Source organism: Bombus affinis, chromosome 4 (assembly GCF_024516045.1).
Source record: "Bombus affinis isolate iyBomAffi1 chromosome 4, iyBomAffi1.2, whole genome shotgun sequence".
NCBI lineage: Eukaryota > Metazoa > Arthropoda > Insecta > Hymenoptera > Apidae > Bombus > Bombus affinis.
The window spans coordinates 11097231-11110833 of NC_066347.1; the positions used below are offsets into that span (position 1 = coordinate 11097231).

Below are 13603 nucleotides of genomic sequence, written 5' to 3' on the forward strand. Positions count from 1 at the left end.
TCTTATCACAGTCATTATTTTTTATACACCTTGATCATTTTTCCAGATTAACTATATCAATTAGACTATTTTATCTAATTGCCGTTTTCCAAATTCCATATCATAGTATCTAAAATCATATTAAATTCCCAAAAACATTTCAATATTTATTCAGGACTTAACGTTTAACAATTAATACGTCAATTAGTATTGAACGAGAAACATACATTCCCTAGAACCGCTATGGGTACTGCTTGACACTTGATAATTTCCCTCTCCCCAGCCACGCTGACATCACGATACACAGAACTGGTCAGCAAAAGCGACTCTAACAAGTTAGTCTTCTGTATGATAGGCCAAGATCGTCAAGGGATTCACGTTTCCTTTATATCATCGTTGTAGGTGTATAATTTATTATCCCTATTCATAGAAAGTATTAAATCATTACATTTATCATCTAGTAATCTATTGGTACAATAGATCATTTAAATATACTCGGGTATACTCTGCCTGTAACAAGTGGGCCTCAACAAGCTGCAAGGTACGCCATTTATTGTGTTGATCATAGAGATTTTGATACATAGCTGTTCATGTTTGAGATTGTATTAAATAGTATATAGGAAGGCTTAATACAAAAGTGTAATTATGAAGTAATTAGCTATATCTTAATTTAGGGAATCCAATGATTCTAAATTAACCAATGAATTTTATGTAAAACAAGTAATTACAGTTTATAAATTTTGTATGATTTCAATTAATAATTTTAAAATAATTTTTATTTAATTAATTAAGGATTGAAATATTTACACTACCGTCTAAACATATTAGATTACTTCAGTTTTTTTCCAAATTTTGCGTTAATGAACGATGCAATTCAAAAGAAATTTTATCGCATAAAATATTATCGTTCCGATCCTTCGATCAGCAGTGTGTAATTTCAATAAATACACATATAGACAATCGATTGAATAACTTTTTATTTTACTCCTTTATGGATCTGTATTGTGTGAAATTATCGATTGCCTCGATACGAATAACATTACATTATTTATCTTATTTACCTTTTATTTCGTGATTCACTTGAGTTTTCACTGCCCCGATAGTGGCAAAGTAATTAATACAACATGAATAAATTAAGTGTTCAGTCAATGTCCTATGATTTAATCGTTATTTTCGCATGTTACAATAGCGATAATTATCTTTATTCACTGTTCTACAATAGCATTTGATATTCCATCGTTGATAACAAATCCTGTAACATCAGTTTCAGTACAATGATAGCGCAGTGGTCAATTCAACAACGCCTATGTCAATGTTCCTAGTTTGTCTGAACTTGAATTAATGCTAATGACAGGAAACGTATCCGGACAGTACTTCTGCTTCCATGCATGATAAATATCCTGCCTGCGTTTTAGGAAACGAATAATCACTTTTGACATATTCAAATTCATTCTAAATTTAATATTATAAATTTAATACAATTTAAGAATTGTTCCTTTAACTTATCACGAGTAATAAGTAGTAAACTTCTGAAGTAGATACGTGCAAAGGAATTAATGTAATGTGATATCTTTATTAACTCCGATAAAGCACACATTAAATGACATCATTGCTGGAACTGTATTGTAATGATTTATACTCCTTATACGTAGAACATTTGACATACTTGTCGTGTAATATTCTGTTTTATTCCATACGTATAATATGAGATTTATCGGCATTTAAGTATCAAAAGCGAAATATATTAAAACTCATATTAAAATTATATTTTAACAAATAAAAGGGGCTACGATATCTTTACTTATTAACCATTCTCAAGAAAAAGTTTATAGCACTCTGTACCTGAACATTTTGATTTATAAAATAACTTGTAAGGTAATCATGTTTATTTCATGTTCAATTTTGGTTTATTTCTTTAGTTTCGTTCTGCATCGTACATTGTAATCAGATGTATGCTTTGGGTGTTTAAAGATATTTAAATTTAAGATTAATGAAGAATTCAATTTTTGTACACTTATTAATGAGATATTTTAGACCTTTTAATGTTAATAATGTAGATGATTTATTTATAGGCCTAAATATGGATCCTGAGGACGAAAACTTGCAAATGCACCTTCTACATGATTACACTACGAATTCTACAAAATCTCAAATCATATACAGGCTACTCCTAGACTACTTACGAACCAAGAACATCAAACACTTCAAGTGCCTTGTTGAGCAGAGTTTAAAAAAACAACCAGCTATCATCGACATAAACTATGCTTATCCGAATCGATCGAACGAAACTTGCTTGGACATTGCCTGCAAGAATGGTCTCCCGGAGTTCGTGAAGTTTCTATTGGAAAAAGGTGCGAAGGTAAACAGGGTGAACGAAGCCCACAACCGTGGACCGATTCACTTCGCTACCGAAAATGGATATGCGGATGTCCTCAGTGTATTATTGGACGAACGTACAATAAATCCAAACCTGGAGGCTGGACAGCAAACGGCTCTGCATATGGCGGTGAAAAAGAATGACCTGAATTGCGCGTCGTTGCTTCTGGAAAAAGGCGCCAGTCCCAATATTTCCAATGCCCAAGGTTTAACCGCTTTGCATAAGGCGGCAATGAAGGGTCAAAAAGACATGGTGAACCTGATTCTGGAAAAAACCACACATGTCCTCAATTTGGATACTTACAAGGACTATAACCATCAAACGACTAGAGAAGTGTTGGAGAAGAAGCTACCAAATATTCAGTTACCCCCGGTCGAGAAACAAGGCGTGAATGTTTATGACTTGAAGTATTATTTAAACGCTAATGATGAGATGAATTTTTTAAAATGCTTGGAGATGGTCGAAAACGAGGCGGTGAATAACGTAGCGAAGGATTTGATTGAAATGGCCGTGGAAAGGAACTTCAAGAATGCGGTTATTACATTATTGAAAAAAACAAGAGGAACTGGATGTAACTTGGAGAAAGCTGCGAATTTAGCGGTTGAACAAGGCTTGCCACATATCCTTCGTGAGATATTGGAGACTGATGTTGATGTTACGAGTGACTTACTGTTGAACGCTTGCATAGAGCTTGGTATACCGAATAAAGAAGGGTCGGGAAACATGGAAGATCGACTGGAATGTTTAAATCTGATCCTGGAAAGAGAAGACGTGGATGTTCGATGCACAGATAGTAAGTGTTGCACATATATATCGCACACGTATTTCTATGCTTAGATCTATTTAATCAAGCATCTATTTAAAAATACATAGGCAAAGGAAATACTCCACTTCATTATGCAGCCAGGGCTGACTGTCGAGAGGCAGTGACATTGCTACTTGAAAAAGGAAGCTACATCGGTCACATGAACAATTTCGGCGTTCCACCAGTTGAAGATATTTCCGTGTCCACCCTATCCCAATATTTCGATAACTGCATACAAGCTAGGAAAAAACGAACAAACGAATATACAATCGAATTTGACTACAAATGTTTAGTACCTCACGACACCTTTTACACGATGAATCAACAGAAAAATACAATTAGTCAGGGCAGACGAGAAATGGATGTTTTTCAATACATCGCTGGCAACAGTGGCTTAAAACATATATTGAAGCATCCTCTGTTATCTTCTTTCCTATATCTAAAATGGCATCGAATAAGACACATCCTGCACCTGAACTTGGCATTTTACATTTTGTTTTACCTTCTGTTGAATACATACATTCTACAGGTCACTTATATCACGAGAGACTCGCAAATATCTGCGAACTCGAGCGTACAGATAAACGAGGAGATAAATGGATCAACTTCCATCTACATTCTGCATATATTCACTGGTATCGTAACAGCATTGTTTGCATTTAGGGAGATCCTCCAATTATTCTCATCACCGTGCCATTATGTATGCAGTTTGGAAAATTGGATCGAAATAGTGTTGATAATATTAGGATTCGTTATTTTAAGCGGTATAACTATGCAAGTTGCAACTATTGTGATATTACTATCTGCTTTGGAAATGGTGATCCTACTTGGCAAGCATCCTCGAATGTCTACAGGTATCGAGATGTTCAAAAAGGTGTCTCTCAACTTCGTACGTTTTTTGTTACTTTATGTATTTCTTATCCTAGGTTTCGCGTTTTCTTTCTTTATCATCCTTAAGGATGATAACGAGAACTTTTCAGATCCTGGGCACTCTCTGTTCAAAACCATCATCATGTTCACTGGAGAATTCAACTCCAATGACATTGACTTCGTGTCGTATTCGATTCTCAACTATTTTATCTTCATCTTCTTCATCTTTTTCATCGCGATAGTTTTGTTCAATTTACTGAACGGTTTGGCAGTCAGCGACACAGCAGAGATCCTCGAAAAGGCAGAGTTAGTTGGATTAATTTCTAGGATACAGGTTCTTGCTTATATTGAAAATCTGGTTGTTCGAGCACCTTTTACATGCAAGGCACGATGTTCAATTTGTTATGGTCTCTTGCATGGCTTTGAATACAATCCCTTAGCGTTTCTCGTTCGAAAAGTTCTTCTCTTTCCAACTTACTTGAGTGCTGGTAAATTGAGCGTGGAACCGTACGATATTTTGTTTTATCACAATGTAGAATCAGATAAAGACTCCAGCGAGGTGTTCCCTGCCTTCAAAATGGATCCGTATATCATGAAACAGGCTAAAGATGTACTATTGAGAAAAGGTCAGGAATCAAATAATGAAAAAATGTTCAATAAATTGGATAAATTGGAAAAAAGATTCGCGACGATGGAAATTATATTGAGTTCCATTAAACAAAAGATTGAGAATAATAATTTTAATGTTGAAGAAGCTGGAAATTAAAATATTGTTCTATTTATTCCTATTTCGGCTTTTTTAAATATAACAACGATTAAACAGGTTGTTGATTTCTACTTGTGACTATATTAAAAGCACTGTTATACTTGTTTTATTTCATGTTATATTGTAATATTTTTATTACATTTAATAAATTATCTAAATGAAATCATTCAACATCTTTCTATGTGTAATTAAAAGTATATTTTAAAATATTTATAGAGGCTAATTTTAAGACTGAATCATATACTATTAGCCATATTACCTATTACTTTTTTAATTATATTAAGAAATTGTTTCTGAATTCCCTTCATTTATAGCAACAATAACGGGTGACAAAGTTGACTCATCAGTTATGAACAGCAATATTGTGTTAAGATTTTAAAGTTATTATTTAACCTAGTGTTAAATATAAAAGATACATATTTCTACAAACAAAATTGTTATAAAAATATTTTTATGTAAATATTGTAATATAAACATTGTAAATCTTTCATGTTTATAAAATATATTTTATTTTTTAAATGTACAAAATAGTCTTTATTTCAGTGACTTACACGGTTTTCAAGAAATTTATTCAAGGCGAATTTAAATAATTTAAATGAAATATTGAATGCATGACTAATCTGAATTTTGTTTATCTATAAATTTTAGAATTACTATACTATTAAATTTTGTGGACGTTTTAATACGAAGGCGATTTGAAAATTTCAAGAACTAATATAGATCTTAAATTGGTCGAATGATAGATTTAACGTACTATCTGATCACGATCCTTTCAAATCGCCATTGCATTCTATATAAATATCGTGCGAGAAATATTACTTTACAATGTAATTAATCAGAAGTTACAGATATAGATATGCTTATATAATCTTCCATCGAGTTTGAGTATTGAATTGTTAGCCAGAAACATCTTCTTGCAGAGTCTTTTCTCTTCCACGTCGTATCAAAATATCGGTATAAAATAGATTGAAATCTAACCTAATTAAAAAAATAATAAAATATAATGATAATGTCGAAAATTTCTATTTTTGAATCATACGAAAAATATATAAAGTATTTTATAAAGTGCAGCAATATCAAGCAATATAATTTTTAGTAAACATTTTCCTCGAAAATATTTTATTACTTATCATTATTTATTTTTTTACTCTCTGGTATTGCATTTTGTGAAATATCTTGTAGTACAAGTATTTATAAATTCTACGACGTAACTTACCTGCAAAAGACATTAAGAAGTTTTTCGTTGTTATTATCACATCCTAGATCACATATTCTATCTAAAAGACGAATTAATACTTGAGTAAATTTCTCATCCAGTGATATGATAGTTTCTTCAAAACTGGCTGCATTCTCTTTGTAGATATCTCCATCTTCGTCCTAATAAATAAATGACAAAAACATACAGTCCTATTAATTTTACATTTCATACAAATAAATGTACAAGACCCTTTGTAAAACTAAGATTAAGAAGCATACGTTGTAAAAAATGAATATAATGTACACAATGATGTCTGAAAGAGATTTATAAAATATACCATTACAGATCAAAATTTGTAAAGTAAAAATGTATCATATTACTTAAATTTAGTATACCTGTAGCTGAAAATAAAATAACCCTGCTTATTATAGATACATATAATTCTTGTAATTCATAGTATATTGTAATTCATAGTATGATATATCATGCTTATACAACTATAATCTCCAACAATTGGGATAGAAATTAATATACTATTTATATCAAAAGATAAACAGGTATTCAAAAAGATTACTGAAAGCTACAATATCTGACTTGCATGCATCCCAAAATTAATATACAAACATAATAACTTTACTCTTAGTTTATGCATATATAATCACTATTATTATGTATCATTTACAAATAAACAATTATGTGCTTAATACAAAATCTACATGCAATATTACCATTTATTGAAGTAGTACATATATATTCATATTTTGAATTATGATATATATATATAATATATATGTAATGGGCCTTATGAAGTATTTACATATAGAATTATAATTTTTATTATGTATAAGTTTCCTAATATTCATTTTATTATACTTAAATAAGTAATTCTAATGGTAAGATTTTGCACCGTTATTGCGATGATAATATGAATGTTAATAGTGATAATGTTCATGATAGTATTAACTTATTACATGTGACTATATATAGAAAAAGATAAAAATAATGTTCTTATTAGTGATCGAGAGGCATTAAATTTAATATTCTACACATTAAAAAATAAATCTAACCATTCCTTTGTATTACTAGAAAAGTTTAAACTAAAAGAAATGAGATTTAAACCTATTCATTCCTTTTCCTTACTTGCAAGATTCAAATAAAAAACTTAAAATCTTTAAATAAATTTATGTCCAATTTGTATTACACCTATAATTCATGCGAATTTGAATCTCATATATCGTATAGACATGATCTATAAAACGATTTTTATTTACTAAAAAAGGAAAGCTTCATGATACTAATGCTACACAGATGCATGGAAGCAAAGTTATAATCTTGGGGATATACCTCAGAATCATAGACATCTTCCTGATAGGCACCAATCATGGATGTCAATTCGGCGTCAATGTAGTATGGACTCATACGCTTAACATTAGTAAAATATTAAAATTCAGTTTACTACTGAACTGTCTTTTTTTCAGTTTTATGTTTGTTGTGGAATTTTACCGTTTATTATGGACACTGAGTATGAAATCTATGAAACTATAATTATCCAGTGGCAATAATTATGTATTAATAGTAAGCACATCACATGCAGGTCTGTTTTGTGGTTCTGACAGTTTTAAATCTGAATTATATAACGCATCTCGTATTATTTTCAACAGAAATATCAAATGCAATGGTACTAAGAGATATTTCGGTTATATTTGCTATTTATTTCTACACAATAATTTTATAAAAAATATTTGTAACGCCTATCTTACACCCTTTTACAGATATTAATAATGAACAAAGATATTTGAAAAAATCTGAATTAAAACAAAGAATGCAACTTAGATAAACTGTTTTCATTGTATTTTAAATATATGCATGTCTCGTATATATACACGATTACGTAGCGCTTTAGAATTACCTTTTCTATTTTTGTACTCTTCTATGAAAAGATTGTAACACTTACCTCCATAAAATTGCAAAATTCAAGACAAGCAGCACAAATTCCTGTTATGCAGCCCAGAAGATCAGGATCTGTTAACATGCACTCCTTCAAATAACTATCTTGAAGATCTTGATGCACACTTAAAACATCGTCCACGTTACTGACCTATACATTTAATTCAAATTTCAAATTTCAATAAAATCTATTAATTAAGCTACAAAATTTGTGACGCAATTTAAGTACCATAATGCCGAATCATACCTTACTCATTTTACTTAAAAATGTAAGCCAGTTTGGTTCTATAACTTCAACCATCATATAATAAGCTAAGTGTTGAATGCAGTCCAGCATTCTTTGTCTCAAAGAAAATGCTTGTCTATACGACATTGCTGCATTGTGAGTAAAAGTTTTTGCAATTTTATTGCTCACCCATACTCTGGAAAAAAATATAAAATCAAAGCAATGTATCAAAGTAAACTTTTATGGAAATATTAGATAAAAATCCTAAGCAACTACAAAATTATATTATAACCTGCATAAACGTCTTTCTATATATTTGCAATAAAACAAGTGTCTGAACAGCATCTGATAGCAAGCTATAGCTTTTCTGTTGAGTATCAAAGAAACAGGCCATTTAACATCATAATTAAATACAAATGCTTCCAAGCCAGTTAAGATCTTATCAGTTTGAAAACAATACTCTAAAACAAAAATTTTCATTATAAGCAACGTGAAGAAATAAAAAAAAAAGAAATTAAAATAATATACCTTTTTCTTCTCTGGTTTGAATAGAGAGTATTCTAAACATTTGAAATTGAAGGTCATATGGTAAAAGTTCTGGTTTTAGATCATCCTTATACGGATCTGAGTCTGCAGTAGACATACGCAATGCAACTTCAAGAAGAGATGCTAATCGATGAATGACAATATCATACATATTTTTATTTAATTCAGTTTCACAAAGATTCATAAATTGAACCTAAGATTAAATATTATATAACTTTACACACAGTGGTAATATATCAATACATTAATGAAACATTTTGTTGTATAAGCTTACCACAAAATCTCCTTGTGCAAGAAGGAAATAATTTTTTACACTACGAAGCCGACCCATTAAATCGTTTTCGTGAATAAGAACTTCCAATAAGGTCTTTGCAGCTTCAGAATATGCTCTATCAATAGTAGCTATATATTTTTGCCCTTGATGTTGATAAATTAAAGGCTCTTGTTTTCCCCATTGGACTGTCTTGCCTATATAGATTTGTATTAGATATTTATGAGTCTTTACATATAGTAAAAGTGAATATGAAACGTGCTTGATTAATAAGGATTACAGACCACATTGTCTAATTACATTAAAGTATTTTCCAGTTCTCAAAATTGTTTGTGCCTGTTCATTAAGAAATGTAGGAGTTCTTTCTGGTCTCATAGTGTACCTTTTTTCCCAGTAATCTGCAGAATAATCTATAGGCAATTCCTCTCTGTGAATTAATTCATTATCTTCTACAAAAAACTGAAATTATACAAAATTTATTGATTTGGTTAAAACGAAATAAATAAATGAATAGCTTATAAATATGGATGTTCTTACCTCTTCATATGGATCACATATCACTCCTTTATATACCCATTTTTCTAATATTTGCATATATGGAACACTTGCTGTTTGTATAAGAAACAAACATAATTCCTTAAACTTTGCTTCTCCATTAATATTATTTGCTTGTTCATGCAAAAGACTGAGCACTTTACCACCTTTTGCATTCGCCTAAAATGAAATATGCTTTTACGGTCAATTTATGGTATTAAAATATAAAGAAAATAGAAAAGAATGTTACAACTGACTTTACATATGGTTGATGTAATTTGGAAGAGAATAAACATTGCGAACATTGTTGGTTGAATGTAAAACCACAACTTTTGCAAATTTAATTTGCCTCGTACATGTTCCATTTCCAACTGTACAACAAATAACTGAAAAATTTTTAATATAGAATTATTTTATTCTTTACCCCCAATGTGCAACCTGATTACAATTATTTTACAATAAATTATTTAAACTAAGGAGGAGATTAATTTTATATTATTATACATACTAAATAATCTTTCAGTAAACTTTTTATAGCTCCTCTTAAAGCATGATTTACTTGACCATCTTCTGGTAAAACTTTTTCTTCAACAAATCTAGCTGTCATAGAATAGTGAGATGCAAGGGGTAATATCTGTTGTGTCAATTGTTTGTAAGATATACCTAAAAATGATAATGTTACAAAAATGAATGTCCAGATTACACATCTAATTACTATAAAAATATTTTTATTTCTTCTTACAAACATCTGGAGATATGTTAAATGTCTTCACTGCATATGGACTTGTCAAAGGTTCAGAAACGATGTAAGTTCCATCTATACCTTTCAAGCAATATAAAATGTCCCAAAGTAATATAGATTCTTGAGAAACTATTGGTACAACTTCTGTAAACGTTTTATCTCTTGATAAATCAATCATTAATTTCTTAAATAATATTTAAATTGATATTTACTTTGGCACGGCATTGCATTTGGTTCATTATAAAAGTCCCATGTTATTCTAGGCCTCTCATACACCCAGTTATGTTTTATTACAGATGACTCTGTTTTCTTTGTAATTGCACATACTTGTTTATTTAATTTCTTTTCTCCTTCAACAGCAGCTTTAATTACATTCTTACAAATCTGTTTTGTATATAATACAATGCATATTAGAAATAAAATATAAAATTAGTATTTAAAAAATACAAAAAAACCTGTGGTAGATCCTCTGTAGTAATAGCAGCATTTTTTGTACAAATTGATGACAAATTTGATGCTCCTTTAGCCAAATAATCCTTTAATACTTTATCTTCAGATATGAGTTCCAATACTTGAATGAACAAACCTAATAAATCTACCCTATAAAAAAAATATGATATTATTTTAATTATTATTATCTTTATTCTTCACTAAACTCATATACATATGTATCGATAATATTACTAACTTCTTTGCTTTCAATTCTTCATATTTTTGAAGAAATAATTCAGGAATAGGAGAATTTTTTGCCAAATTACAAATAGAACTTTGTGAAGCAACAATAGTTAAAGCACTTGCACTCGTTGGTATCCCTTCTTTTTGTAATTTCTCTACATGCTTTTCTGGTGCAGACGATGAGCTAATTATAAAAGAAATAATCATATACAATGGATAATTTAAAAATCAATATAATTAAATTTAACATGCACAATTGCACAATTGCATAATTAATAAATTGAAACAAACTTTGTGGATTTGTTAATAAAAATTCAATGAAAGATCAACATAAAACTTTCCATATCTACTTACCCGAGTAATCCAATTAATTCAACCACTAAGTGATGTAATTTAAATTCGCTCATTGTTCTAAGCTAATAAATATATTACATTCTCTTAAAAAATACTTATTGCTTTTGTACCATTATAACCGTAACTGAGATTGCTAGTGCTGTTCTAGCATATCTAAATACGTTTAGTAAAATTATGTTTCACTAATCACTTGAAATATTTGTTTACCTTGATTATTGGTTAGAAATGAATTAGGTTATGTTAAGTGCGAAAGGATATGAATTAAAGAGAGAATGTCACCAAATTTTCCACTTCAAAAAAAGAGTAATATTCTTTATATATTACTTCGTGCAAATATTAATCTAATTTTCAAGATTATTAATCATAAATGTGAATTGAGGATTTCAAGTTATTTTGGATTTGAATTCACTAAATTCGCATCAATTTGTATCGAAGAGCCAATAACGTGCGTACATTTAAAATTCACCTATCAATATATTTCTATATTTTCATGTCATATTTGAATGAAATAAATTATAAATTACAACAATTAGGAAAGATGTATCAACGTTTTTACTCCCACTTACATATGTAATTTAATGAAATATTTAATTTGACACAGTTTATTTTATGTATTATGATAGTTATTATAATGTTTCTTTTAGATATTTTAATATTGTATGTAATATAATAATAAGTTTACGAATCTATATTTGTCTCGATTGAATTACTATCTGGAGGAGTGAGATACATCATTCCATAAAATAAAGATTCTTCATATTCCTCATGAAGAATAGTTGTTTCATCTGTAGGTAACGGTAAAACATTTGTATGCAATTTTGAAGTCACTTGAAATATGTATTTACTAGAAGGAATTCTGAAATTATATGCAAATTTTATACTACATATACGTCCATTATTATTTTTTATAAATCCATTTTTTATTTCCGCGGTTTAATGACTATGTATATCGGGATTTTTTTAACAAATCATACAATACCTGAGATTTGTATTTAGAAATTTCGGAGAAAACATATTTTTACGTTCAATAATATCTTTCTTATTAACATTTGTTGATATATTATATTTTTCTTTCATAAAATTGTCAGTATGATTAAATAGTACAATATTTGTATTATTTGATGATTGCAGAGAATTTATATAACTTGTATCCTTTTTAAATCTTTTAATCACATTCTGAGTCTCTATATCAATTATAGGCCTCTTTCTCTCCAATAAATTCATACTTTGATAATTTATACCTGATTTATAATTTTCCTTACAATGTCTAAATTTATGAAAACAGTATAAAAATTATAATCAAAGCACAACATTTTAAAATAATAAAATTTTTCTTACAATGGAAGATTCTTGTGAATTTTTAACTTTATTTTGTTAAAAAATTGATCATCGTCATCCACAATCGTAGTTGTAGCATTTGGCTTCTTACTTAAGTTTTGTCTAGTAATGTTATCAGAACATATGATTCCTATTTATGAAGTGAAATACAAATATTTATTAATTTAAATTAAAAAGTATGAATTAAAATTTTTTAATTTTACTTGCGCCAAGCCTTTTCAAGTCCATTGTATGATTTTCTTTTTTAATCATAACAGTATTATGTGTCGTACTGTTATTTAAAGTTTGCATGGTGAATCCTGAATTATTTGAATTCATATTCATTTCGTATTTTTCCATCATTGATGTATATTCTATCTAACATAACTCATAAGTAATAATAGAAATGTTAAATATTTTTTTGTTATATTCGTATATTTATATACAAGATTTTTTTCCAAATGAGCGAAACCATAGCTTTAGAGTTTTAGTTGGTTTTGAGTGGTGTATCACGTGATATATATGATTGCATAGTACAATTTGAACCGGAAATTAAGGGTTTCATAGTTACTTCTACTTTTTTTTAATTCAAATATATGTAATGCACGAGTCGAAATCATTTAATTTTATGTAATGATATTTTCATTTATCACCTACCATTTTAAAACTACGGTTTTGCTCATTTGCAAAAATGATTCTGTATATATAGCTCAATGATATGTATATGTATATATCCAAATCAGGAATGGAAATGATTTTTCTATTTTACGTATTCTTTCGTTCGTACAGTAAAATATCTAACAAAATGTCTAAAAAGAATGTGGTATGCGTCATCATTATCTGTTCATAATTGCAATGAATTTTATCCTAATAGCTAAATAAACCAATAATATTTTTCCCAATAATTCGTGTATTTGATATTTATTTATACTGGTTTGTAAAATTTCATACTGTACACACATATACAATTGGAAATTTGTAAAACATTATACATCT

At 29.1% G+C, this 13603-nt stretch overlaps 3 protein-coding genes across 4 annotated transcripts; 1 reads left to right on the plus strand and 2 right to left on the minus strand.

Moving 5' to 3' along the window:
- The first annotated feature begins 291 nt into the window (after window positions 1–291).
- Window positions 292–4963, plus strand: LOC126915193 (transient receptor potential cation channel protein painless). 2 transcript variants are annotated; one of them, XM_050719623.1, is made up of 3 exons: window positions 292–520; window positions 2052–3149; window positions 3230–4963. In XM_050719623.1, the coding sequence occupies exons 2-3, from the start codon at window positions 2060–2062 to the stop codon at window positions 4795–4797; spliced, it is 2658 nt and encodes an 885-aa protein (XP_050575580.1). In that variant the 5' UTR covers window positions 292–520; window positions 2052–2059; the 3' UTR covers window positions 4798–4963. The 2 variants fall into 2 exon arrangements, with proteins under 2 accessions (XP_050575580.1, XP_050575581.1); XM_050719624.1 differs by lacking the exon at window positions 292–520 and adding an exon at window positions 986–1854.
- A 319-nt stretch (window positions 4964–5282) lies between these two features.
- On the minus strand, window positions 5283–11726 carry LOC126915194 (gamma-tubulin complex component 2-like). The gene is made up of 17 exons (XM_050719625.1): window positions 11291–11726; window positions 10950–11120; window positions 10717–10861; window positions 10474–10645; window positions 10262–10405; window positions 10028–10182; window positions 9777–9905; window positions 9523–9699; window positions 9270–9444; window positions 8989–9182; window positions 8697–8907; window positions 8461–8629; window positions 8190–8364; window positions 7950–8093; window positions 7340–7417; window positions 6014–6174; window positions 5283–5775 (listed from the first exon to the last, which is right to left on the minus strand). The coding sequence occupies exons 1-17, from the start codon at window positions 11341–11343 to the stop codon at window positions 5694–5696; spliced, it is 2535 nt and encodes an 844-aa protein (XP_050575582.1). The 5' UTR covers window positions 11344–11726; the 3' UTR covers window positions 5283–5693.
- Window positions 11727–11876: 150 nt separating this feature from the next.
- On the minus strand, window positions 11877–13561 carry LOC126915208 (uncharacterized). The gene is made up of 4 exons (XM_050719668.1): window positions 12832–13561; window positions 12629–12758; window positions 12270–12557; window positions 11877–12146 (listed from the first exon to the last, which is right to left on the minus strand). Exons 1-4 carry the CDS (start codon window positions 12968–12970, stop codon window positions 11969–11971), a joined length of 735 nt encoding a protein of 244 aa, XP_050575625.1. The 5' UTR covers window positions 12971–13561; the 3' UTR covers window positions 11877–11968.
- Between the last annotated feature and the right edge of the window lie 42 nt (window positions 13562–13603).

What these genes read in the sequence shown, in the direction of transcription:
- LOC126915194 (XM_050719625.1), bottom strand. Translation starts at nt 11,343, where the DNA reads ATGAGCGAATTTAAATTACATCACTTAGTGGTTGAATTAATTGGATTA. An exon ending in GAAGAATTGAAAGCAAAGAA is followed by an intron (nt 10,862 to 10,949) that starts GTTAGTAATATT and finishes TTTTTTTTATAG; the next exon opens with GGTAGATTTATTAGGTTTGT. An exon ending in AAGATGTCTATGATTCTGAG is followed by an intron (nt 6,175 to 7,339) that starts GTATATCCCCAA and finishes TTTATTTATTAG; the next exon opens with GACGAAGATGGAGATATCTA.
- LOC126915208 (XM_050719668.1), bottom strand. Translation starts at nt 12,970, where the DNA reads ATGATGGAAAAATACGAAATGAATATGAATTCAAATAATTCAGGATTC. An exon ending in ATTCACAAGAATCTTCCATT is followed by an intron (nt 12,558 to 12,628) that starts GTAAGAAAAATT and finishes TCATAAATTTAG; the next exon opens with ACATTGTAAGGAAAATTATA. An exon ending in TTTCTAAATACAAATCTCAG is followed by an intron (nt 12,147 to 12,269) that starts GTATTGTATGAT and finishes ATATAATTTCAG; the next exon opens with AATTCCTTCTAGTAAATACA.
- LOC126915193 (XM_050719623.1), top strand. Translation starts at nt 2,060, where the DNA reads ATGGATCCTGAGGACGAAAACTTGCAAATGCACCTTCTACATGATTAC. An exon ending in GGATGTTCGATGCACAGATA is followed by an intron (nt 3,150 to 3,229) that starts GTAAGTGTTGCA and finishes AAAAATACATAG; the next exon opens with GCAAAGGAAATACTCCACTT.